At 37.8% G+C, this 27,593-nt stretch overlaps 2 protein-coding genes and 1 non-coding gene across 6 annotated transcripts in view; 1 reads left to right on the forward strand and 2 right to left on the reverse strand.

The window, feature by feature from the left end:
- The window catches only part of SNX25 (sorting nexin 25), a 128,807-nt gene extending 126,844 nt beyond the window's left edge, over window positions 1-1,963 (forward strand). For both annotated transcript variants that reach the window (XM_059384313.1, XM_059384312.1), the window contains exons 17-19: window positions 1-182; window positions 705-805; window positions 1,360-1,963. In XM_059384313.1, the coding sequence (XP_059240296.1) occupies window positions 1-182; window positions 705-805; window positions 1,360-1,440 (364 nt within the window). In that variant the 3' untranslated portion in view covers window positions 1,441-1,963. The remainder of the gene's footprint in view (window positions 183-704; window positions 806-1,359) is intronic.
- LRP2BP (LRP2 binding protein) lies at window positions 113-27,593 on the reverse strand. Of its 3 annotated transcripts, XM_059384318.1 has the most exons (11): window positions 27,506-27,593; window positions 26,670-26,832; window positions 25,881-26,007; window positions 25,059-25,171; window positions 21,834-21,947; window positions 11,245-11,387; window positions 11,030-11,135; window positions 9,483-9,706; window positions 7,546-7,720; window positions 5,131-5,243; window positions 113-202 (listed from the first exon to the last, which is right to left on the reverse strand). In XM_059384318.1, exons 3-10 carry the CDS (start codon window positions 25,984-25,986, stop codon window positions 5,178-5,180), a joined length of 1,047 nt encoding a protein of 348 aa, XP_059240301.1. In that variant the 5' UTR covers window positions 25,987-26,007; window positions 26,670-26,832; window positions 27,506-27,593; the 3' UTR covers window positions 113-202; window positions 5,131-5,177. The 3 variants fall into 3 exon arrangements, with proteins under 3 accessions (XP_059240301.1, XP_059240299.1, XP_059240302.1); XM_059384316.1 differs by lacking the exon at window positions 26,670-26,832 and having other exon boundaries at window positions 27,506-27,587; XM_059384319.1 differs by lacking the exons at window positions 25,059-25,171; window positions 25,881-26,007; window positions 26,670-26,832.
- On the reverse strand, window positions 18,546-18,652 carry LOC132006646 (U6 spliceosomal RNA). Its single transcript, XR_009401172.1, has one exon. It is a non-coding gene; the product is annotated as a U6 spliceosomal RNA (small nuclear RNA).

Here is a 27,593-nt window from a genome sequence, read left to right on the forward strand (position 1 = left end):
ACAAATCCGGGACACAGTGAACTGGATTTTCAGTGAGCAAATGTTGGTTTACTACATCAATGTTTTCCGGGATGCTTTTTGGCCAAATGGGAAATTGGCACCACCGACCACAATCAGAAGTGAAGAACACAGTCAGGCCACAAAGCAGAGGGCACAGCAGAAGTTGCTTGAAAACATCCCAGGTGAGACCTGGCTTCTGATCCTGAAAAATACAGGGATAAAGGGCGAATGTTAACCCTAGTAAGGCGTTTTCCAGGAAACCTTATTTACAAGATAAATTTTTTTTTCTTTATTTTTCTTTTCTTTTTTTTTTTCTTTTAAAACATGTCCTTTGCTAAGAAATTATACTGAGAATCTTAAGAACAGTAGTGGTTATAATGCTTTCTTTTACTTAGAAAAATGTTTTAGGACAGATAATAAATGTTGTGCTTTAAAAATCCTGCTAAAGTACACTGTTCAGAGAGATTAATTTTTTAATTGGGTAGCAATATATTAAAATTGTAGTTTGTATAAATGCCTTCTGTTGAAAATTCTAAATAAAGCTATTTTTTTCTTTAAACGTTTGAAAGAACTGATCATTCATGTTCCTCATGCCCCAGTGCCTTTATTTGTTCCATATACATCATGTACTGTTTCCCTCACTGGATATGCATAGACTGTGTACTTTATTGGTAACAGCACAGAATGTAAACTTAATCTTTCAGATACGCTTCAGAGCCTTGTTGGACAGCAAAATGCCCGGCATGGTATAATAAAAATATTCAATGCACTGCAAGAAACAAGAGCCAATAAGCATCTGTTATATGTGAGTAATTTAAAGCCAACCAGAGGACCAGCTATTAATTCAATCTGACATTTCCGTTCACAATGGGAGTTCATTTTAACCCCTTGTGTACTTAATCATTCCTCTTACTTGTAACTCTGAACCCATTATCTACTCAGCTTCATTTTTGTTTGTCTGACTGTTCAGTTGTTCAGTTTGGAAAAAGAAAAAGAGTGCCTCCGGTGTGTGCAGCTTTCCCATCCTGTCACGGGAGAGATGCATGTGACATTTTTGCATGGCTGTTTAACTTTATTTCGGGAAAGCAAACTATTTCCCAGTCATCCGTCTGATTATAATTATCAATATTAACTATTGTTGATGGTGTGATAATGGCAAAGAGACCATGAAATGAATCAGTCTGATACTAAATGGAGTTTAGATTATATTAGTCCCATTTATTGGAGAATAACTTGTTCATGGAGAAGCATCTCAGACCTAAAATGAGACTTTCTCTTAAGACATAAAAATTATGAGTAAACCCTTAGAGAAAAAAAACTCCATATTTTCCCACTTTTTTTTCTTCTTTCTTGGTTCAGGTGCTGATGGAACTGCTGCTAATTGAGTTGTGTCCTGAGCTGAGAAGTCATTTAGATCAACTAAAAGCTGGTCAAGTTTGAGACTGCACAAATAAACCACCAGAGAAATGTCTGTGTAACAATAGACATGAAATATTTTCCTCTTTTCCACAGAGGGCTTGGTTGAGAACCATAATGATTTTTATGTTAGTTACCTCCCTCTAGTTTTGTGTGAAGTAAGCAGAATTTGTTGGGGAGGATACTTAATGCCGTCATAGGCAACAGAAAAACACACTTCTATAACTATTGTTTTTATTTTAATAATAAGATAAAGTTCAACACACTGATTGAAATAAAAACGTTAATATGTGATAAGAACCTAGGAAATATTTTAAATATTTATGAAAACAGTTTTGTTTTAAAATGAAGAACTATGACTATTGTACAGCTACTTTCCTCACTGAGGACTCTGAACATTCCTGTATTATTTCATGTGTACTAAAGAACATTGTTGTGCAATGCTTTGTGGAAAGTTATTGTGAAAATTTTATTGTCTTTATTTTTACCAAAGATTTCCCATAGTTTGAAGCATTTGAAGCAATAAAATACAAAAATGGATCACTGAGCTCTGTGATGTGTAAGGTACATACATCTCAAAAAACGAGGTTGAAACACTTCAGGCAGTTCAAATATTTATCAGATACCTTTTTTGGGAGGGGGTAAAAAGCACTGTGCACATAAATACTTCCGCAAGGAAGTACAAAGTTGGCTGCCTTTCTCCAAACACAGAATGAATATGTGAAAAATACAGTTTTTAGTGTGAATGTGAAGAGCCGAATTCATGTGTGAAGTGATCTGTTGGGAAGTGGGATAGGAGCTGACTTTGAAGGGTGTGCAGCGATGAGACAGGGAGACGCGGATGGGAAGTTACTTCAGGGACCTGAAGGACTTGATTTCATCATCAAGTCTTGTGGACTCTTCGGAGCCTTGTGTGAGATCCAGGGTGTAGGTGTCACTTTGTGTGACTGTTAATAGTGGGGCCATGAACATGTCAATCACTTTTTACCATCTATTATGCAATATTAATAAAACACATTCCCTTCTATAACTGTCCTTCCCCCTAGCCCAGGAATATTGAAAACAATACAACTAGTTGGCAAAAATTCAGTCTGAAATCCATGAAAGAAAGTACTGTATATATACTAAAGTGGTATTGATTATGGCATTGCTAGATCCTACCTGCCAAGTCCTCAATATCGAGTGTAAGAATGAAAAGTGAACAATTAAAAATTAGTAAACCAAATTTCATCTTTGGGATAAAGATAGTCACAGCTCTTTGATCGTTTTTTTTCAAGCCAGGAGGATATTTGACGCTTCAGGATGAATAAGAGATATCCTTCACTCAGATAAGAGAAGCAACCTGAGAACACAGAACCACAGGAACTCATCCTAACACAGTCTAATGTCCACCTTATGCATAATGAAACCATAGCTGTTAAAGTGTATACTGAACGTGAGAAAAATCACGATTTTGAGTCCTCAGTCTTTTTTAAGATAAATTTTAACATTTTGGGGAAGTATAAGAAATAGGAGCTATGAGAAATCGTAAGAGTTTTTTGGCTTCTTTCTTTTTGTTTTTTTTAAGGTTAAGGATCTGGAACTCACTCAGCTCACTTCAATTCACTTGAGTTAAAGAAACTGACCCACTGACCAGTCATGGTGTATACCTCGGTCTGCAGCAGTGGTAGTTTACAAGGGCTCCCTCATGCTACAAGTACCAGCTTAATGGTAACTACAGTAAACTGAAACTTTAAATTTTATGTTGGATTCACTGAAGATAGTTAAGTGTAATGTTTCACCCCATATGACACCTGTCAAATTCCTACATTGGGAATTTCTCAGACCTATATTTTAATAGCAGTTACAAATCAGTCTTGACTTTGGGATGAAGAAAAGAAAGCATATCTATTAAGTGTTCAGTTAAAGCCAACAAGCACCGCCGTATTACATTCCTATTTTAGGATTCTTAAAAGCTTAAGGGACTGGATTCAGTGTGGAGAAAAGAATACTGGTTGGGAGTTTAGATTGTCAAATGGCTGAAGGAATATTATATATGGATGGTATTAAGAACAAGAGTGAAGTAAGTGGGCTTATATTGTAGAAAGAGATTTAAGCTAGGTATTATGAAATCTTGTTATGGACTTGAGCTATTGAAACATTAGTGGGGGGAAATAGAGACTCTTGAGTAGAGATTTTTAAAGAAAAGGATTAGATTTCAGGGATGGTTTAATTTTCTCTGTCTTAAGAGATTTAAGGGAGAAGTATGTGATCTTTTGAGGGTATCACACAGACCTAAGTCTATGGAAAGTGCTTTTCTTTATATAGAGACAAAATGAAGTTCAAGTAATATAGAAAAACCAGAGTACAAAACAAGAACGAGCAATTTCTGCCATACAGAACTTCTTTAGTGACTGGTACCTGCGTATTAATTATACTAAGATGAGACCTTGTTTAGATCCTCTTTTGGGAAGGATGATTGTGATTTATAAAATAAAGACACATTGGTATGGTGTGTTTTCAGAGAAGGTGTTGTGAAGGTATCTAGAAGACACTGTTTCCAATGTGTTTGTTTCACAGATGTACACTGCTACACCATCTTCTCCATCTGGATGGTACTATTTAAATGATTAACTTTTGTCTTCACAGATCTCATTAATGTAAGGAAAGCCTCTTGCTAATTTAAATTTTTAGCATATTTACTGTTCTTATATTGATAGATGACTTGAGTTTTTTTTCATATTTTATCTTGCTTTGAAATGCATCTAAGTTTTTTTAAACCTAGAAAATGAGTCTAAGCACAAAGAAACATCTAGCTTAACTGGTTATCTTATCAGGAATATAGCAGTGGTTTTACTCCTTAAGATCTTTAAGGGGAGATATGGAGAGGCAAGATTCTAAAACTTACTTTTTTTTCAAGTTTTTAATAAATTAACCAATTATTTATAAGAATATCTTTTAAGAATAAAAGATGTCCCAAAAGACTTAGTGCAGTCTTAGTTTTAATTTCTTCAGAAGTATAAATGCTGGGGCGCCTGGGTGGCTCAGTGGGTTAAGCCGCTGCCTTCGGCTCAGGTCATGATTTCAGAGTCCTGGGATTGAGTCCCGCATCGGGCTCTCTGCTGAGCAGAGATCCTGCTTTCCTCTCTCTCTGCCTGCCTCTCCATCTACTTGTGATTTCTCTCTGTCAAATAAATAAATAAAATCTTAAAAAAAAAAAAAAAAAGAAGTATAAATGCTACACAAATTTATTTAAAAACATAATTTGAAAATTTCTTTAAATTTCTTTATTTCATATTAGTTTAGTGCATCTTAAAAATTTTAAATGACAGCAAATTAAAATCAATAATCTGTCCAAAATCCAGAAAACTAAATAAGGGTCAAAGAAATTTAATGAATTAAACTTGCAAATGGTGTTTTTTATGTTTGCAGCATATATCTGAAGGAATTATAGCTAAGAAGACTACACTAAGTCTTTTAGACACTCTATTGAAAGAAAAGAAAGAGGTATTTGTTTATGGAATGGTTTTCCATATTTGATGTTATCTTGGCCAGTCTGTAAACTAAGAGCTGGATCTCTAAGGACTTTTTTTGCAATTTGATCCTATAGCTGGGTTTCAAGTTGCAAAATTAGAGATTTAAGAATGAAGGTAACATTTCTTTAGTAAAATACCCAGAATAATGTAACTTGGGGTGCAGAAGATAACCAAACGTTGCTCCTGTAAAAATACACACATTCTACAGTGTTAGGGTTGACGATCTTTGTTGAAATCCATTATGGTCTAAATTCTTTGACGAATAAGTAAACAGTGAAGTTCATCTGCCAATGCAGGATTGAGACGACAAGCCTGAAAGTCAAAGATAAAAAGTCCGTAATTTAGATACATTTTGAATTGTTAAGGTCTTACTAAAACTTAAAGTTTTAGGTTTGTTTTTAAGAACTACAGTGAATTTCAAGGGAATTTCTTAGTTATGACACATTTCTATTTTGATTTCTTGATAAAAGAAATTCAAATTAGTCTATGCAAAAAAAAAGATCTTACTGAAAATAACCATGTTATTGTTACTGTCACTTGAAAGAGAAAATTTTATGAGTGTGAAACAATCAAGGGAATTTACACACTGATGATAGTGTTCTAGGTTATGAATTATTAAAATAAGTAACATGGAAAGCATTAGCATTTGGCCTCAAACTTGCTATTATCTTATTATATGAATAGCAGCAACTCTATGATAATTTTATTTTAAAATAACATTTTATTATGATAAAGTAAATAGCGAGAAGTAATAGTGCATGTAACTGCACAGAAAGTCAAGAATTTGGAAGAGACATCGGAGGTTATCTCATTCACACCTGACTCCTTTTTCCTTCAGGACCCATGACAGTTGGTTTGCTTGGTTGCTAAGTCACCATCTTATAGGGAAGACTTTTGTTTTTATTTCACAAGCAGTTGTATTAGGTTTTTCTTTATACTAAGCTAAAATGTCCCTCTGTGTACTTTAGAATCAATGAAGGGGTCCTAGGAGAATATATGAAACTGGTTTTGTGGTGACCCAGAGAGGCAAAGTAGTTGGCATTTGCCTCATATGACAGGATTCCAGACCCTTCACTGGCATGCTACTTTTGAATTTTCTTCATTTTTAAAAATCATCTTCTGTAAAATACAATGCCCAAAATTGAGTAATGGGGGTATTATCTCCCACCATGTGCAAAATAGTTTTAAGATTGCAGTCTGCTTGTTTTGCTGTTTTATTTGGGATTAATATATACCACATATCAGCATATTTTTGACCCAGAATTTTCTCTGCTTATATTTATTTAGAAAGGACATGATGGATACCACAGAATCTGAAATTGACTTGGTTTGGAAATTGGTATAATACAGAGCATTTAGATTTTTTAAAAATTTAAAGACAACAGTTTTTCTTACTGGTAGAATGGTGTAGTGGTAAATCTCTCAAACACAGTTTGTGTACTGTGTTCCTATGTTTATGTGTCAATATGGCCTTAATACTTTGGAAATTTTAATTTGAAACAATTTAGGGTTTCCAAAGTTGCCTGCACATTGGAGTCCCCTGGAAGGCTCATGACTTAATTGTTCTGAAATAACCTGGGCTTTGGAATTTTTAAGAGATCCCCAGGTGATTTTATTTTATTATTTATTTTATTTTTATTATTATTTTTTTATTTTTAAAAAGATTTTACTTTTTTTGAGAGAGAGAGTGAGAAAGAGCACCATCATGGCATAGGAGGCAGAGGGAGAGAGAGGAGATTCCCTGTTAAGCAGGGAGCCAGGGTGATCCCAGGACCCCAGGATCATGATCTGAGGCAAAGGCAGATGTTTAACCCACTGAGCCGCAAAGCCGCCCCCCACCCAGGTAATTTTAATGTAGACAAGTTTGAGAACCACTACGATCCTATGGTCAGATTCAGGCAAAGGATTTTTGTTCCCCTGCTCCAGGTAAACAGCTTGTGTACCCCCACGAATTGCTTTATAAATTTTAAGAAGACATAATTCTAGTTTGGACTTGATGGATGTCATGGACCTAAGGCATGCAGTTTTTATTATATTTATTTTTTTTTTAATTTTCTTGTAGTTACTATTCATAATGAGTCCCCCTTTTCCCACCTCATTCCCACTTTTTAAGTTGCTTGATTTTAGAGGTGAAATCCGTTTGGAATCTACATCACATGAAATCAAACAGGAAAAGTCTCACTTCAACTGATTACCTCAGACTCATGAATATTCCTCCTAAGTGTGGTAGATGTCATACATAACATTTTTAAAAACTACATATCTTTAAGGTACTAAAATGAGAGTAGATTCACACTTCAACGTGGAAGAAGGCATGAATATTCTAGCTTTAAGGTCTCTCTCGGTGCTGGGCCTTAGGCTGTAGAGTAGCAGAGTGAGAGGGAATAATATGCATCAAAATGGGACTTCCATCATCTAGTTCAATTATGCTAATAAGAATCTGTTGAATTATCTGCAAACAATTCATGTGTCTGACAACCTCTCCTAGACAGGTTATCTGCACAATGGTTAAGTAGGAAAAAAAAATACTAATCCATAAGTATGTTCAAGGCTTAACTACCAGTTTGGAAATATCTGTTTGGGTTCATTCATATAGATTCTCAGGTTTACTTACTTTAGAATAGTAGTGTTTAGCTGTTGCTTCATCCTTTGTGATACCCAAGCCAAGCTGAAGGCATCGGGCATGGTAGAAAGATGCCATGGCCATGCCTCTGATGATGAATTCTGGGAGACAGTCCGTGACCTGGGCTATCATGGGTATGTCGTGAACCTCATCATAGTCAGCAATCCTGTTGTGATGTTTAATTATGAAATTATAAAAAGACATCACTTTAGTTTTACATTTTTACAAATGACATATTCAGAGATACAATATTCCTTGCACCCAAAGTGATTTCCCAGTTTTTCCCCGTTTGAGGATTAAGTTGTTTGTTATTGGTGAAGGGTAAATATAATAGAATATTTATATATAACATATACATTTAGATGTCATATATAAATTATACATATGTATAATTTATATATAATAGAATAAATAGAATAAAATAAAACCAGGGGAAGAGGAACTACCAGAGTGGTTATGTCACAGCTTCTCTGTGATAATACTTGTCAGACTTAATAACCAAAAGGTTTCTTTTTTTTTCTTGTAATATTAATATTTTAAACTCAATATCACTTTGCAGATTCAAACAATGGGGAAAAAGGCATTTTCTATTTCTTTGGGTCATTTATTCAAACATTAACCTTAAATTTGCACTAAGTCCCATAGGATCAGAAAACATACTAAGTAACTAACACATCTGTCTTTGGTAAAAATGGGCAATAAAAAGAAGTCCTCCTTTATCATTCGGACACAAGCATGGAGAGTTGTGTGAGAATGTGAGCTACTCAACTCAATGTCACCTGTAAAATTATGGGGAATAGGAATGTGGATAATAATGAAAAGTCTGAAATATTTTAAGAACTATTTAAAGTGTTGGTGTTAACCAGATGGGTACTTGAAGACTGGGGACTTCGAGAATCGCACTTTTTTTTTAAAAATTTTAATTTTTAATTTTTTTTATAAACATATATTTTTATCCCCTGGGGTACAGGTCTGTGAATCGGCAGGTTTACACACTTCACAGCACTCACCAAAGCACATACCCTCCCCAATGTCCATAACCCCACCCCCCTTCTCCCAGCCCCCCTCCCCCCAGCAACCCTCAGTTTGTTTTGTGAGATTAAGAGTCACTTATGTAAGTGGCCTGCTGCCTGGAAGCCATGATATTGGGGGATGAAGGGTGGAACCAGCTCTTTCATCCTACATTGTAGATGGCTGCCCCACCCTGGGCGAGGCCAGAGGGGGGCCCAGGGAGTGGCTCAGTCAGGCATTATTGGGAGGGAAACACATCATCATGGCCTTATAGCCTTTCTAGAAGACATCCAGGTTTGTTTTTCCTGGTACATTACTTTTTGTAAGTTATGAGCAAATAAATGTAGGAAAGCACATGGGCTCAAAGAAGAGAAATCTCCATATATTTTATAAGATGTTAATGTTGACATTTTTTAACCATTACTCTCATTGTACAATCTTATCAAGCTATCTTGCAACTGTGCAGTTCTAGAACATGTGGCTGAAGAGTCTAGAAGAAATAAACGTATTTAATAAGCATTTCTTATATGCTAAACTATGTTAAGTACTTTATATACACTATTTTTATAATGCTATCAAAGCATTTTCTTCTTTATTAAAAAGGAGATTGATGCCCCCAAAAGTTAAAGTTGATGAGGATGATGCAGTTGGCATATAGAGCAAATAGCGCTGAAATCCTGAAGACCAATGGCATAGAATTATACTATTCAATAAGGTAGCTGCTAGTTACACGTAGTTATTTGAATTAATTAAAATGCAGTGAAATGTTCAGCGCTCAGTGGCACTAACCACATTTCCAGTGCTCAATAGCCATCCTTTCCAGTACTGCAGCAAGTTCTATTGAACAGACCTGGCACAGAACATTTAGTAAATGCTCTGTAACATTTACTGTAAATATGTCCATCCAGCTTATTTACCTTTTGGAAAATGAAACACACTTGGTAAAAAATTTCATTTTGTAGTAATACTCCACGAGATTCCCTTGAGCATAGACATTTCCACGTTCTGCTGCTTCCCTTAAGCACTGCAAGGCAGCTTCAGTATCTTGGCGGATGCCTTGTCCATAAAAATACATTAATCCAAGTGCACCCTGGGACTCCAGATTTCCATTGCCACATGCTTCCGAGTGCCAATAAAATGCCTAAGGAAAAACACAACTTCATTTATTTATTATTCACCAGGCAGAATTATAAGGGAATACTGGAAAGAAAAAAAAAATCTCTCATTATAAGGTAGTAGTATTAATTAATCTCCTGGAATAGTTCTAGCACCTTGAGTATATTTCAGGTTGGTCCCAATTTCACATACCTGGAAGAGAGTGCTAAGGTGAGCCCACCTGTCTTCTACCCACCGTGTAGGTTAGGCCACAGTCTAGACTGCAGCTGTTTCAGGATTCACGATTTCTCATTTTTCCAGAGGAAGGACTGGGAGGGTAGGGAGTAGGAGGTAAGTGTCTGCTGGGCTTTGAGACACCTGCCATGAGGCCCTGCAGGGAGAGGAGAGCTGCCAATGCTGAAGGGCAGTCAGGTCCAGGTGGACCTCCGAGATGGCACCTATTGAGATCAGAGGCAACCAAGGTAAAAGCCATGTGTGGCCACGAGCACATGTGCTCAATGTGCAACTGCAGTGAATTTAAATTAGTTCAAAAAATTATTTCCAAGTAGCTGTTCAGTTATCCAAAGTGGGTCTTGGTTGCTATGTGTTTCTTTTAAGTTTGTCCTTAATGCCTCCTACAAGTAGGACTTGGCTCTACATTTCCTTCTCCCTATAGGATTTCTTTGAAAATGTTTCAGTGATTGATGATTAAAGAGATTGTATTTCTGTAAAAATCTTAAATTGATTTGATTTGTTACTAGGCTTTTGTTTTGGTTTTGGTTTTGGGGTGTTTTTTTTTTTTTGTATTTTACTTATTAACATCATAACTTTCTTAGGACAAATTAATTTATTCACATGTAAAAGGATTTGGGCTATATTTCAGGATTCTCTTAGCTTTCATGGTATAATAATATTTTGTGTGTGTGGCTTTTAATAGCATGCAAAATTCTCACACATCTGTGGACTCCTTTGGTAGAGGTGGAGATGAGTAAAGCATGAAATGAGCTTTGAGATACTAAAATGTGAACTTTACATTTTAAAGAATTATAAGAGATCTTTAAAAGTAAACACTCATTCTTTACCATCCTCCATTCAAAAAAGAAATAGCAGGGGTGCCTGGGTGGCTCAGTGGGTTAAAGCCTCTGCCTTCTGCTCGGGTCATGGTCCCAGGGTTCTGGGATAGAGCCCCGTGTCGGGCTCTCTGTTAGGTGGGGAGCCTGCTTCCTCCTCCCTCTCTCTCTCTGCCTGCCTCTCTGCCTACTTGTGATCTGTGTCTGTCAAATAAATTAATAAAATATTAAAAAAAAGAAATAGCAAAATATTAATCTACATGTGGTGCTAGCATTAAAGACAAATAGATCAGTGTTACCTTTTCTAAGTCTTTAGGCTCTTTTGTTGAATAATACAATCCTAGGATACTTTGAGCCTTCACACTAGCTTTAGGATTTCCATTGTCTGCAGCAAAAAGCCACAGTCTGAAAAAGAAAGGCAAGGCAAGTTATTCTTTGTGTCAGCATTTGATTTAAAAATAAATAAATAAATAAATAAATAAACAAACAAACACTTGTTTTCAGGTAAAACTACCTTTCAGCTTCCTCATCTGATTGTTTGATGCCTTTCCCTTCATAATAAGCTCTTCCAAGGTTGTAGGCAGCTGCAAACTGTAAGTGCCTTGCTTTGGGACATGGAGAATCAACAATTTTCTTCATATATTCCACTCCTTTTTCCTTCCACAAAGGAAAAGAACAAACAAAAAAAACCCTAGTTTTTAGTTTTATCCAAACTAAATTCTTTCTCCCAATAATACTGTAAAGTGTTCACCCTCTGACATGATGTTTGCTCTCATGACTCTGTGCCCAGACAGGATGGTTGTGCTTTAGTCTGCAGAGCTGGAAAGAAAAGAGGGACGGAGGGAGGGAGGGGAGATCCGTCTACTGAGTAGGCGTTCCCAGAGTTCCAGGATAGAAGGCATTTCCCTCACTCTATAGCTTTCAGAGTTGCATTATGTTTCAATATGGTTTCCTTTCTTCTCTCCTTCTTCCTACCTTATCACCCTTATTCTGCATGGGCACAGTTTTTAGTATTTATCAAAGTACAGGAATATCTGTAACTTCTTCCACATTTATAATTAGAGTACATTTGTGAGCCCCAAACACTGTTTTCTCTCTTTAAGCACACCAAGTATGCTCAGTGATAATTTACATCCAATATGCTAATCTTCATATGATATCTGCTTAGTCGCAAAGAGCACAAGAAGACACTGCGCCCTCCAGAAATCCATCAGACACAAATTTTCAAACATCACTCCAAAAAAGAAAATGTTTGACCATCAAATACATTGCTTATACACTACATTCTAGCTTTCATCCTTCACTGCTCTCTCCAAGTTCTGTTGCTGGCTGAACACCACAATAATAGAAAATAAAGATGTTTGCCTTCTAGTGAGTCCCAATTTATAAGGATTTATTTTTGTGAATGTGTCACATGGGTATTTGCCTTTTCCCCAAAACCTAATAGTAAGAGGGAGCTTACTGGTAGTCAAGTGATGTGATTGTGTAAATCCTTCCACAGATCGCAATGTCTAAATCTGGAGCAAACATTAAAAAATAACCGACTTTTTAAAGTAGGTTCCAAAAAGCTCCCCAACTTTTTAAAGACACTGGAAAGTTTACCAGAGGACACACAAGTTGAGAGATTATTCTTTTTTTTTTTTTCCTTAAATTAAACTATAATGTATTATTTGTCCCAAGGGTACAGGTCTGTGATTCATCAGTCTTACACATTTCATAGCACTCACCATAGCACATACCTGCCCCAATGTCCATAACCCAGCTACCCTCTCCCTACCTCCCCACCCCACAGCAACCCTCAGTTTGCTTCATGAGATTAAGAGTCTCCTATGGTTTGTCTCCCTCCCGATCCCATCTTGTTTCGCTTTTTCCTTCCCTACTGGAGAGATTATTCTTAAAAACTGCAAATAGAAGGGATCCATGAAGTTCAGTGAACCCCAGGCTGGATAAACACAAAGTAGCGTTCCTAGGCATACATCATAGTCAACCTGCTGAAAGCCAAAGAAATTTTGAAAGCAGCCAGATAAAAATGACGCATTAAATACAGAAGAACAACTACATAATTAGTATTTCAGAAGACTGAAATCACACTGTGCATCTTTTCTGACTACAACAGTATGAAACTAGAAATAAATCAGAAGAAAAAAGGGTGGGGAATACACATGGAGGTTAAATCACACGATACGAAACAACCATGGGTCAATAAAGCAAAGAAGAAATCAACAAAGTATGTGGAGACAAATGCAAATGAAAACACAATATCCCCAAATATTGGGACACAGCAAAGACAGTTCTAAGAGGAAATTATGTAGTGATACAGGCCTACCTCAAGAAACAAGAAAAAAGCTCAATCTAACCTTACACCTAAAGGAACTAGAAAAAGAAAAACAAAGCCCAAGGTTTGTAGAAGGAAGGATAAAGATCAGAGCAGAAATAAATACAAGACTGAAGAAAAATGTCAATGAAACCAAGAGCTAGTTCCTTGAAAAGATAAACATATGCCAATAAATTGAACAACCTTGAATAAATTCCTAGAATCATCCAATCTTCTGAAACTAAATCAAGAAGAAATTAAAAATCCGAACATTACTAGTAATGAAATTTAATCAGTAAAACACTAACAAAAAAGTCAAGGAACAGATGGCTTCACAGGTAAATTCTACCAAACATTTAAAGAAGAGATAATACCTATCCCCCTCAAACTATTCCAAAACAATAGAAGAGGAAGGAAACTTTCCATGTACATTCTGTGATGCTAGCATTAACTGATACCAAAACCAGACAAAGACACCATAAAAAAAACTGCAGACTAATATTCCTGATGAACATAGATGGAAAAATCCTCAACAAAATATTAGCAAACTGAATCCAACAATACATTAAATCAAGTGGGATTTATTCCAGGGATGCAAGGATGTTTCAATATTCACAAATCAGTGTGATAACATCACATCAGCAAAACAAAGGATAAAAATCATATGATCATCTCAAGAGACACAGAAAAAACATCTGGTAGAACTCAACATCCATTCATGATAAAAACTCTCAACAAAGTAGGTTTAGAGGAAGCTTACCTCAACACAATAAAGGCTATATATGAAAACTCCACAGCTAACATCTTACTCGCTGGTGAAAAACAGAACTTTTCTTCTAATATCAGGAATAAGACAAGGATGTCCAGTCTTACCACTTGTATTCAACATAATACTGGAAGTCCTAGCCTCAGCAATCAGATAAGAAAAAGAAGTATTGGGGCGCCTGGGTGGCTCAGTGGGTTAAGCCGCTGCCTTCGGCTCAGGTCATGATCTCAGGGTCCTGGGATCGAGTCCCGCATGGGGCTCTCTGCTCGGCAGGGAGCCTGCTTCCTCCTCTCTCTCTGCCTGCCTCTCCATCTACTTGTGATTTCTCTGTCAAATAAATACATAAAAAAAAAAAAAAAGAAAAAGAAGTATTCATTTTTTAAATAAGCAAACTGTCACTGTTTATAGATGACAATGATACTATATGTAGAAAATCCTAAAAACTCCACAGAAAGCTACTGGAAGTCATAAATTAAATCAGCAAAGTTTCAGTATATAAAATTAATACTCAGAAATTAGTAGTATGTCTACATTCTAATAACAAAGTAGCAGAAAAAGAAATTAAGTAACTCTCATTTACATGGGTCACCTGGGTGGCTCAGTTAGTTAAGCCTCTGCCTTCGGCTCAGGTCATGATCTCGGGGTCCTGGGATTGAGCCCTGTGTCAGGCTTCCTGCTCAGTGGAGAATCTGCTTCTCCCTCTGCCCTCCTCCACTCCCACTCATGCTCACTGTAAAATAAAATCTTAAAAAAAACTCCAAAACTTCCAATTACAGTTGCACAGAAGATAATAAAGTACATAGGAATAAACTTAACTAAAGAGGTGGAAGACCTATACTGTGAAAACTATAAAACACTGATTAAAGAAATTGAAGATGACACAAACAAAATGGAAAGATATTCCACACTACTGGGTTGGAAGACAACATTGTTAAAATGTCTGTCTTACCCAAAGCAGTCTACAGATTCAGTGCAATCCCTATCAAAATACCAACACCATTTTTCACAAAAGTAGAACAAAAAGTACTAAAATTTGCATGGATCCACAAAAGACCCTGAATTGGCAAAGTAGTCTTGATAAAGAGCAACAAAGCTGGAGATATCTTAATTCCAGATTTCAAGGTATACTACCAAAGCTATAGTAATCAAAACAGTATGGTATTGGCACAAAAATAGACACAGAGATCAATGGACAGGAGGTAGAGCCCAGTAGTAAACCCACAATTATATGGTCAATTAATCTGACAAATGAAGCAAGAATACACCATGAGAGAAAGACAGTCTCTTCAATAAATGCTGCTGGGAAAAGCGGATAGTTACATGTAAAAGAATGAAATTGAACCACTTTCTAACACCACACACAAAAATAAAAAGGCCCAAAGACTCATATGTGAGACTTGAAACCATAAAACTCCTAGAAAACAGGCAGTATTTTCTCTGACGTTGGCCATTAGAACATTTTTCTAGATAATGTCTCATAAAGCTAGGGAAACAAAAGCCAAAATGAACTACTGAGACTACTTCAAAATAAAAAGCTTTTGTAGCACAGTGAAGGAAACCACACCAAAAGAAAAAAGCCAAAAATCTACTGAATGGAGAAGTTATTTGCAAATGGTATAGCTGATAAGCAGTTAATATTCAAAATATATAAAGAACTTACCCAACTCTGTCATACACACAAATAACCCAATTAAAAATGGGCATAAGACCTGAATAGCCATTTTGCCAAAGAAGACCTAAAGATGGCCAGCAGACAAATGGAAAGATACCCAACATCCCTCATCATCAGGAAAATGCAAATCAAAACTACAATGAGCTATCACTTCACACCTGTCAGAATGGCTAAAATAAAAAAGACAAGAAATAACAAGTGTTGGTGAGGATATAGAGAAAAAGGAACATTTATGCACTGTTGGTGGGAATGCAAACCGGTGCAGCTATTGTGGAAAACAGTATGTAGGTTCCTCAAAAAAATAAAAATAGAAATACCGTATGGTTGAATAATTCCACTATTGGGTATTTACCCAAACATAATGAAAATAGTAATTTGAAAATATATATATGTCTCTGCATTTATTGCAGAATTATTTATAAAAACCAAGATATGGAAGCAACTTACATGTCCACAGATAGATGAATGGATAAAGAAGATGTGATGTATATGTATTTGTATGCACACACACACCTTAAATTAATACAATGTTATATGTTAATTACATCTCAATAAAAACGGCAGGGGCAACTAGTAGTAGTGAGTGACTTCTCATGGGAATTAATGAAGGCCAGAAGATTTGAGAACAGCATTTTTATTTTTATTTATTTATTTATTAAGGTTTTATTTATTTATTTGACAGAGATCACAAGTAGGCAGAGAGGCAGGCAGAGAGAGAAGAGGAAGCAGGCTCCCCGCTGAGCAGAGAGCCCAATGTGGGGCTCGATCCCAGGACCCTGAGGATCATGATATGAGCCGAAGACAGAGCCTTTAACCCTCTGAGCCACCCAGGTGCCCCAAGAACAGCATTTTTAAAATGTGGAAAAGAGAAACTTCGACCAGCAAAAAAATTCATAAAAAGTCAAGGCAGATAAAATAATGAATACTGTTATGCTGAAAATAAATAAATTTAATTTAAAAAAAAAAAAGAAAAGACGTCTTCTGGTTCCAAAAGGAACAATGCTATGCAGACAAAAATAAAAGCTGTCTTCCTGATTTAGCAAAAAAAAAAAAAAAAGGCAAATTAACAACATTTTTAGATTACCAAAATCAGAGATAATTCATTATCTGCAAACTGTACTATAAGAAGTGCCCTTCAGAGGAAATTCTTCAGGTTGAAAGGAAAAGAACATAGTGCCAGATGTCTACACAGGTTGATAGGAAGGAATAAAGAGTTCCAGAAGTGGTAAGTATGTAACAAATATAAAAGGATACACACATATATACATATACATATGTGTACCTAATTGTTTTCCTCCTAGTTTCTTCAAAAGATATGACTAAAGTGGGCGCCTGGGTGGCTCAGTGGGTTAAGCCACTGCCTTCGGCTCAGGTCATGATCTCAGAGTCCTGGGATCGAGTCCCGCGTTGGGCGCTCTGCTCAGCGGGGAGCCTGCTTCCTCCTCTCTCTCTCTCTGCCTGCCTCTCTGCCTACTTGTGATCTCTCTCTGTCAAACAAATAAATAAAATCTTTAAAAAAAAAAAGATATGACTAAAGCAAAAACTACACTTTTATATTTGGGGATTTATAATATAACGTAAATTTAAGAAGTATACTATGACAACACTAAAGATTGGGGGTGGGTGGGTAAATGAAAGCACACTTATTCAAGGTTCTCTTGATTTACCTGAAGTAATTCTATATAAACTCCATGTAACTTGTGCTAAAAGTGCATACTGTAATCTCTAGAGCAACTATCAGAAAAAATATGACTAGAAAATAAGTTCAAAAGGCAATCAAATTGTTTCATCACCATTTCTCACTGAGTTGAAATAGCAATTTTATGATGTACTAAATACTTCTATATCTGTGTCCATCTGTTTCTGGACTCTTTTGCTCTTTGCCTTATTCCTGAACAAAACCCAAAAACTACATTGCTTTAAGTACCACAGACATATATTTGGCTTTTTGCTCCTTCATATGAATTCTTTAATCAGCTGGCCACATGCCATAAAAAAATCTCATAAGGAATTTGATTCTGATTACATTTAATACACAAAGTTAAATCTGGGGAGTGGTTAGAGGTAAGACTTAGGAAAGTGGTGTCTCTGGGAAACCAGCGCTGCTGCCTGACGAGAGACAGTGAATTTCATAAGCTCCTGCAGTCTGGCACTGAATTACATTCCAGTGTTTACTGCCTGATGCTATGGAAAGTATTTAAAAACCTTTTTCGGATTCTATGAAACAGGAAGAGAAAGGCTACATAGGTAAACTTGTCCACACCACAGTTTTATCTCAGCCAAAAATTTGGTTGCTTTACCCGTTTTCCCCCAGTGCTATTTCCAGGTTGCATTTGTAGCTTCCTCAGATACGGCAGTGTGTGTGATCCGTTATCTCTGTGCGGGTAATAACGACCTGTGAATGCTCCCTGAAGAAAACGGTTCAAATCTACCGCGCCAAGTATATACAGTTCAGTCAGCCTCTGGACCAAATGAGTATCAAGAACAACTTGGTAAATTAATAAAAGAAAGCGATAAAAATTAAGAATGGGCTCTTTGGCCCTTTACTGCAGGTTAAGAGTATAATCAAGCTAACAGTGTCAGTCTAGGTGAGGAGGGACCTGCAGAGGCCATCTTTATGCTCCTCTGGCCTCCATATGTAATCACATTCGAGCCATTCTGTTTGGAGTTGCCCTATGCCAACCCATTGAATCTGCTAACCTTCTGGATCCTCCACTTCTTCATGTTCTTAATTCCCATATTTTCGGCTGATTCTGTATCTGTGGCCATACTCATGTCTTTGTTCCTGTTTCCTTCTTTGGCCTTCTCTGCCTACTCAGCTGCACTCAAGCAGCTGAGCATGGTCCTTCTTTAAACTCGTGATCACACATTTCAGAGCGAGCTCTCCGCCCTGGCAAACAGTACTATCAATTTGTCTCATCAATTATCTGGCCCACTTACCTGGTAGAGAAGATACGATTTCAGACTTTATCCTTTGTCTTCGCACTTCTACTGCTCCCTGCCCTTTCCCTCATTCTCAGTTCATGGCTTCACCTTTTTAAAATTTTTATATTTTTATTAAAAAAAAAAATGGAGTGGTTCAAGACTTTGTATGTCATCTTTGTACACAGAGACTATGCTAATTTTTTCTGTCCTTCCAATTTTAGTACACATACTGCTGAAGCAAGCATATGGCTTCACTTTCTGCACTGAGAAAATAGAAAATCAAAAGAAACACCAAATCCGTGAATTTACCCAGCTCATCATTTTTTCCCTCTATACTAGATCTCGTGTATCGACTTACAAATATACTGTGGCATCTCTGTTCTGGGGGGATGCCCCCTCGAGTCCATGATCCCTTCGTTATTGCATATGCATCTGTTCTGCTTTATGGTAAAACTCAGTGCTTCTGTCTGCCTTCTCCCCGGCAGTCTCCCCAGCCCCCTTGGCCTGCGTCCCTTACCATTCCACTGCAAAGGCTGGTCAGTCTGTCCAGTGAGATTCATCTTAATGTGCCTAATTCTAAGTGCTCAGTTTCCATTAAACTCACCACAGCAGAATTTGAGACAGATGATCTCTCTCTCTCTCTCTCTCCCTTTTTTTTTTTTTGGTAAAGATTTTATTTATTTATTTGAGCGCATGAGACGGGGGAGGGTCAGAGGGAGAAGCAGGCTCCCCGTTGAGCAGGGAGCCCGATTTGGGGCTGGATCCCAGGACCCCGGGATGGACCCTGAGCTGAAGGGAGATGTTTAACCAACTCAGCCTCATGTTGTTCCCTCCGTCCGAATGCCAGTCCCAACCTTATGAGCTGTTTTTGTGTCCTGAGCATCAGCACCTGTCAGCGGCTCTGTGAAAACAAGTCCCGCCTTGTGCCTAGCACACGCACCTGTCTCCGTCCAGGACTCACAACTGCACTCGTAGTTTTCCTCAGACTATGCGCTCCTCTTCGTACTGACCTTTGCTTCCCCAAGCATCTCAGACTCTTCCTGCCTTGTAAATGTTTGTGGAATGAAGGAGTGAGTAAAGAATACAATGAATCCAACTAAACTAGAGCTGGATAAGTCACAAGAGTACACACCTCGGGGATGGTAGAGCAGGTGCTCACGGCGCGAAAAACAGAGGCGGATATTTTTTAAGCTGCTTTTGTGTCTTTTAAGGCAACTCCATTGATGATGATGACCCCCATGAACGGTACCAGTGCACAAAGAAACGCCACTGTCTTAAGTGGTAGGATCTATGTGTGTTTTAAGCATCGGGGTTGTAGGTGAACTAGAGGTGAGTTCAAAGGACCTGAGAGATGCTTACTTATCTAGGGAGAGACAGGCAGTTGGTGGTATGGATCTCAGCAGGAGGCTCTGGTGTGAAGACAACAATCTGGACATCTTTGTGAAGTCTAGGGAGTGTTAGCCATGGGGCAGGATGAGCTGAGAGAGTAAGTGGGGGCAGCAGAGGCCTAGGTTGTTGTTCTTTTTTTTCCCCCTCAAAGATTTTATTTATTTATTTGACAGAGAGATCACAAGTAGGCAGAGAGGCAGGCAGAGAGAGCATGGTCACCCAGGTGCCCAGGGACCTAGGTTCTGACATCACACTTAGGAGAGAAGCAGCTAGCAAAAAACAGGGGAGGCTATGAAGAGATGAAGAGGGAAAGTTGTATTCCAGACACATACAAGGTTTGATGGAAGATTGGGGCGCCTGGGTGGCTCAGCTGGTTAAGCCTCTGCCTTCAGCTCAGGTCATGATTCCAGGGTCCTGGGATTGAGCCCCGAACTGGGCTCACTGTTCAGTGGGGAGTCTGCTTCTCCTCCTCCTGCTGCCTGCCACTCCCCCTGCTTGTGCTCTATCAAATAAATAAATAAATAAAACCTTTAAAACGACAACAAAGAACCCCCCAAACAGTAGAAGATGATGGTAAGAGTTTTTAAAAGCATGGGAGAGAATCTTAGATACCAAGAGGAAGATGTTTCAAGAGGGGTATGGTCAACTGTGTTCAATTCACAGTAAGGGCAATGTAGTCCTGCATTCGACATGTTACTGTGTTTTTAACAGGCTAAATTATAAATAGTTTAAAATAAAATATCTTGTATTTAATGGAAATATTCATTTTTTTCATCATTTACTTATTTCATGTGCTATGATTACAACAGAGTACAAATGAAGAATTTCAGGAATTAAAGTGTAGTCCCCATTGTTAACTTTATACAACACCAAGTCAGGAAAGAAGACATGCCTTCCTTTAGAAGTTATTCAGTCTCTTGACAACTCTGCGAGTTAGATGGACAGGTTTTATTTTGTGTGCTACCTCCAGTGGATTGAATTGGTAATGTCACCTTCAAGCTATGTATTGATAAAAGTCCTGCGCTATGTCTGGATTCAACTATTAAGGGGGCTGTGATCAGTTATCCAGGATGGCCAAGGGTGTGGGGAAATGACAGAGGTATCTCTAACTTGGGTTTATTTGTCCTAATTTTACAAATGTGGAAACTGGAGTCCAGAAATAATCTCCCCAAGACCATTCTGCTTATAAGCAGTGAAGTGAAGATTAGAAAGCCTGTGACTTTTCACAAATTGTTAATAGACCATTATGGATAGAGCAGTTTTGCTAATGAACACAGAGAAATGAACTTTTGAGCATCTTTGAAAAATTTAAAAGTAAATTCCCAATCTCTATTTGATAGTATGTGAAATTTCCTTGTAAGAGGAGACATAATAAATAAATAAATAAATAATAAAGCCCATAAGGAATAGAAAAAATTATAAAACTGATCTCCAAACCTCATAGCTCAGTTTATTCTTTCTTTTATCTTCAAGCATGCATAAATAAATGAGGTCTAAAATATTGATACACATCAATTATGCAGGTATTTAAATAATAATATAGATCATATTTATTGACAAGGAGAAGGATATTCAAAATACATTGTTAGGAGAAAAAGGATATAAAAAACATATATAGTACGGCCCTACCTTGAAAAAAACGTACACACACAAATATATATATATAATTTTTTGCATGGGGTAATACATGGAAGCATATACTTTAAAATAATAACCAGGGTCATATTTGACAGTAGAATTTGGTGATCCTATTTTGCTTATTTTCTAACTTTCCCCATGGAATAAATTTTTAAAATAAAGGAAAACATTTTAAAACAAAAGTGTTATTGACAGTCAATATTAGCAAGGAGGGGGTGAAAAGAAATTTTGTGTTTCACATAAATGTAAAAATGCCTACTGCTATACCTTAAATACTAAAAGGATAGATATTATTAAAGTATAAGTATAGAAATATATTATTAAAATATAATTTTAATTCTATCAAATAATCCGTTAACTATGAGATCTTTAGAGACCGTAAACAAAACAGTAACTTACAGCATCTGTAGGTGTCCCCAGCCCATCATAATACATCACTCCTAGCTGGTAAGTTGCTTGATGGTCTTTCTCCTTGATTTCTTCGAACTGTTCTAATGCTTCTTCATACCATCCCTAAAAGCTCCCAGGAAATATTGAATTACTTTCATTATTACCTTAAAGTAATCCCAAATACTTAATTCCCACTTAAATCTGGCTAGGAGCACCAAATATAACAAAAGACGGCAACAAATTTATGGAATTTGCAAGTATGGCATCGACAATAGTCAGTGCACTATAAAATCAATTAAATAGATGTGAGTATGGCAACTGAGGGTGACCAGGAAGAATCTGGGTGAGATTTCTCTTTTGCTTTCACTCTTATTTTCGGATATGCCAAACTTCTCTTGAAGTGATAGCGCAGCCCTCTTGAATCCATCCTACCATATACCCTCACCACTTCTGGAGTACGAGAAACTTCAGAGCTGGGGCCAGAGCATCAGAGAAAATGTGAACATCAGGATATTCACTATCATTAATTATCCACTACTTGGATGGTTCATGTCCTCCAGGGTTGCAGTTCTCCAGCTAGGGAGAAGACATGAAACAACAAATGTGATTCTCTAAAATTATCTTTCTCCCAGGCTTCCTTTGGAAACCTGCATGTTTTGAGGCTCCTCAACAGTGCTATGATCTGAAGCTATGGTGTGAGGGACTAATGGGGCTGATATCTTACTCCACAAGGGAAAATATCTTGCACTAAAGACTGAATCCTTTGTAATCATGGAAAGAAAGTCTGTTACTAAACTAGAAAGTTATTACTTAGGGAGAGCAGACCAGAGAAAAGCAACTTCTGGAAGGCACAACAGCCACTGAAATCCTTTTTTTTATAAACTATAATGAATCAACAAATTGACAAAACCAATTAAAACTGCACCAAAATACTAATAAATATTGATTTTAAAGAACACATAATAATGAGTTAATAACCTAGCTGTTAAGACTCATTCTCCTTTCTGGCTAATGATTGGCCGAGATGTGAGGGAGCTGGAAAAGTTAGAATATGCTATAGGAAGAAAGAGAAAGGAGGTCCTTTTAGTTTTCGTGATTTTTAATACCATCTACATGCTGGAAAATCTTAAATATATATTTTCAACCCAGACTTCTCCTTGGAGACCTAGACTCTTAATGTGTAAGTTTCTACTTTGAAACCTGTCTACATAGATGACAACGGACATCCGAAACACCATGTGTATGAAACCTGAACTCTTGACTATCTTCTCAATAGTCACCCTCCCCATTCCTCTACTTTTCAGTCCATGATGCTATTATTTGTGTCTCCAAAGTAAATCCAGGACCCAGCTTCCACTGCACCATTCTGGTCAAGACCAGCATCCTCTCTTGCTTGAAGTAGTATGATTTCCCCCTCAACTGGTCTTGGTTTCATGCCTGCCTTCTAATCTGTTCATCATGGACTCAAGACACTTGAGTGTTTTCTTATTACAATTTAAACAAAGCTGATCTAAAGCCATTCTCTGCCTTGCTTGTTACCACATTGGTCTCAATTTCTAGAGCTCACAGAGCACGCCTTCATCTCTGAAACACTGCATTTTTTCCCCTTTGCCTGGGATGCACTTGCACTGGGCTGTTTGCACTGCTCATTTCATTTTTTTCAAATTAGTTTCTCTCTCTTTTTTTTTTTTAAGATCATTTATTCACTGGAGAGAGCATGAACGAGCGAGAGCAGGAACAGCAGGGGGGGAGGAGAGGGAGAGGGAGAAGTAGACCCCCTGCTGAGCAGGGAACCCGATACAAGGCTTGATCCTGGGATCCGGAATCATGACCCGAGCTGAAAGCAGACACTTAACCAGCAGAGTCACCCAGGGGACCCTCTTCAAATTAGTTTTAAACACAGGTCTTTCCACCCTCTCCTAAGTTAATCTCTTAACTTACCCAGTTAACTGCTCTCATAGTACTCCTTCTTATTTGTAATGATGTATTCATTTATTTCCTTCCTCTAGTAGACTAAGTTTCATGAAATGGGGACTATTCTGGTCCCCTCATCATGATATGGTCTGAACTGAGCATCATAATAGTTAACACCTATAAAACACATATTAGGTGCCAGGCCCTGTTAGTAATACTTCTACAATGAATACATCCTTACAGTGGCTCTAGGAAACACACATTACCCACCTTTTACAGACGAAGAAACTGAGACTCTAAGAGGTAAAGTCTTTGTGTCCAAGGCTGCACAGTTAACAAGTACTAGGAATCATACTACCTGATGCCCCGAGCTGAGAGATCATTCTCTTAACCTATGCTAGCCTCATGGTGACAGGTGCATGATGACCCCTCAACAAATATTTGTCGTCAGAAGGAATGATGGGGCAATCAGATTTAGGGGTAAGTGGGATAGAGGTTAACAGCTGCCCAAATAGTCAGTGAGTGGTGAAGGGATTGGGGACAGCTGGTCCGTTTCCACATGTCCCCGTGGGGGTCAATGAAGGACTGCTGTTATATATATTATATGTTTTACACAGTTTCGCCTACATCTGTGCCTCAGGATGCCTCAGTGTAATGTGGAGAAAGAGGGCAGCTACCCTCCTACCTCTGGAGAGGAACATATGAAGCCTCTAAGTGCTCGGTAAGAGTCAGCGTCTTTAGTTGTTATTCATATGAAAAGAATTTATAAATGATATTATTTGGGGCAAAAATATAAAAGTGATATTTTTAATTTCTAATGTGAGAATGCATTATATACCGGAATGACTCCTATAAATGACTTTTATTAGAATGACTTTTATGGAGGAAGGTCAAATATCTCCTTAATCTTGTACTTAAAGCCATAACCATACCTATGGAATTTACCAGAATTCCCTCTGCATAAAGGAACTCTACAGGAAATTTTGCAATGAGGATCCTACAACAGCATTATATGAAATGAAAACTGGGAAAAATGAAATAGAAAAAAAAACCAGAGAGGGAGATAAACCATAAGAGACTCTTACCTCTATGGGACAAACCGAGGGTTGCTGGAGGGAAAGGGGATGGGGGGAGGGAGTAACTGGGTGAGGGACATTAAGGAGTAACTGGGTGAGTGATGTAATGAGCACTGGGTCTTCTATGCAACTGATGAATCACTAAATTGTACCCCTGAAACTAATAATATGCTATATGTTAACTAAACTGAATTTAAAGACATTTTTAAAAATGAGAAAAAAAAAAACAAGCAGGAAATAATACCTCTTCAAAATATAGTTGGCCTCGGAGAAAATATGCCATAGCATCCCCTCTTCTTATTCTTTCCTTCAAGAGCTGCAATGCCTTATCCACCAAATTCTCATGGCTGTAACGATCTGGTTTTAAAAAGGTAAAGAATTCCATCTTTATCCCTATGATATGAATTTCCACTCTTGAAGTCATGAATTATATAGAACTCATCTGGCACTGTTTATACTAGTTTCCTTCCTGGTTCTCATTTATAAAACTGGCCTCCTTATTACCTCAAGGGAAAAAGATGATGACAGCACCTAACACTGCACCTGGTATAATCATAAAATAAAATGCTTATTGGTTTCCAAGCCCACCTGGTTTACTAATGGGAGCTTGAGCACCGCAGTCTGTGTGCAGATCTTTAGGCAAAGCTACCCTGTGGATGAGTGAAATTCTTAATTTGAGCGTTAATTAGATCTACTCTAACCAAATGAGCTAGTGCCATTCCCAATTTAATATCTGTAAATCTATGGAAACAAAGTGGTAGCTTTCAATGCCGAGTTGAAGTAAAGTGTGGCATTGTTTTCTTTAACAGAAGTGACATCTGGCTTCTCTTTTGCAGAAGGGTGTCCTAAAGTCTTAAGAGTAAAATCAGGATTGGAATCTAATTATGAGACTTCTCTACTGAGGATTGGTTACCAGGTGAGCAGCAATTTCTCAGATTCCTGCAGGAAATCTAGAAAGGATTAGAAAGTTAACCAGTTCCTTCACAGCAGTTTAGGCTCCTATTTCTTGTGTTTTTTGCTCTGGTGTACAAAACTGACTTTTAGTGAGAATATTATCAGAATGTACCAGTCTTTTCCTTCCTCCATTGGAAGAATTTTGGGTTCTTAGCACCATACCGGGATAGAGAGGTATAAAAAGGGTTCTTGGGCAACTTTTCACTGGTCAACTTCATCCTGTTTCCACAATGTGTATTCTGTAAACAAGAATAAAAAAAAAAACAAACAAAAAACAAGATGGTAGAAATGTCTTCCTCCAGAAAAAAATGCAAAAAGATTCCACTCTCAGTCGGCACTCATAAAATGCATCCTCCCCACATTTGCCTAGGGATGGGGCAGCAAACTACAAGCTCAGGGATGTGTACATTCTTTCTGAGGAAACCAGGGCCATCCATAGCTAGCAGAGGCACAAGCATCCTCCATTCTATTTCCACAGCTTGGGGTGAAAGAGGAGGGCCATTGGCAAGTCCTCACTAGCTGTGAGTTCACATCTGCAGTGGCTTGTGACATCACGACACCTGCCACACTCGCAGGAACTGAGAACCCTGCCCATAGGCAGAGTTCTTTTTTTTTTAAGATTTTATTTATTTATTTGACAGAGAGAGAGAGAGAGAGATCACGAGTAGGCAGAGAGGCAGGCAGAGAGAAAGGAGGAAGCAGGCTCCCCGCTGAGCAGAGAGCCCGATGCGGGGCTCGATCCCAGGACGCTGAGACCATGACCTGAGCCGAAGGCAGAGGCTTAACCCACTGAGCCACCCAGGCGCCCCCATAGGCAGAGTTCTTGTGCACTGGTACTTTGCCTCCTTACTGAAGCTCAGGATACTCATTCATTTCAAACTAAAGCATTTGTCTGTTTTACCTGGGAACACACTTTATTTTAGCTGTGTTGTTCAGTTTTATCTTCCCGTCTGCATTGGATTGCCATGTTATAAGATGGATCAGAGTCGAATGGACAATCAAAGCCTTCATATAAAATGTAGAGGCCACCTCATTGGGGATGAAGGAGTCCAGGTTGGCCCAGGCTGAGGGTAGTGAGACAGCAAACTCAGTTGTTGCTATGCTTTTTTTGTTTACTCCTTGGTGTTCTAGGGTTACAGCTGACTCCAGCCAATCAGGGACAAGCTTCCAGTAACGGTTCCTGATTGGTGGTGAGGAAAAGAACTCAAGAGACCTTTAATGTGATTGGAAAGCGGCATTTATGCTATTATGTGAAAGGATTTGGGGCAATAAATTGTTTCATTAATAAGAATGAAGTGCAGAAAAGGGAGATGATTCAGTATTGGGGGGGGGGGGAACCACTGCAGTATCTTTGTCATTTTGAAAGAGGCATTTAATCTTTTAAAAGGTCAACTTTCTCATCTGTAGTTTGAACTATTAGTTTGCGCTAGAGGATTTCCAAATGCCTGTTGCTAGATATATAAAATTTTTTGATTATATGATTCCCAAACCCTTTGTTTCAGCGAATGTGAAAGTTTCTAGTGAGCTTCGAGGTGAAGCAATAATAGGTTAAGTATGTAGAAGAAAACCGACTCAAATAGGATGATATTATCAATTTACTGAGAAACTGGTTACAGAAGTCTTTCTTTTTCTGAAGACATCATCCTGTGTGCTATTGTATCTAAAACGGCTCAGAAAAACCTTGGCATATTCAGGAAGGTCATAGGAGATGAAGCAAGTCAAGAAACATTTCCCTACCTTCTTTGAACTCATGTTGCTCTCTGCGGTTACAATACTGCACAGGGTTTTTGTTGTTGTGGCTTAAAAGAAGCGTTGCAGGGGGTCT

The sequence above is a fragment of the Mustela nigripes genome, chromosome 18, assembly GCF_022355385.1.
Source record: "Mustela nigripes isolate SB6536 chromosome 18, MUSNIG.SB6536, whole genome shotgun sequence".
Classification (NCBI taxonomy): domain Eukaryota; kingdom Metazoa; phylum Chordata; class Mammalia; order Carnivora; family Mustelidae; genus Mustela; species Mustela nigripes.

Coding starts and splice junctions, on each gene's coding strand:
- LRP2BP (XM_059384316.1), bottom strand. Junction 11,136..11,244: donor TCAGATGAGGAAGCTGAAAG/GTAGTTTTACCT, acceptor TTTCTTTTTCAG/ACTGTGGCTTTTTGCTGCAG. Junction 7,721..9,482: donor TGTGTTTCATTTTCCAAAAG/GTAAATAAGCTG, acceptor ACATCACAACAG/GATTGCTGACTATGATGAGG.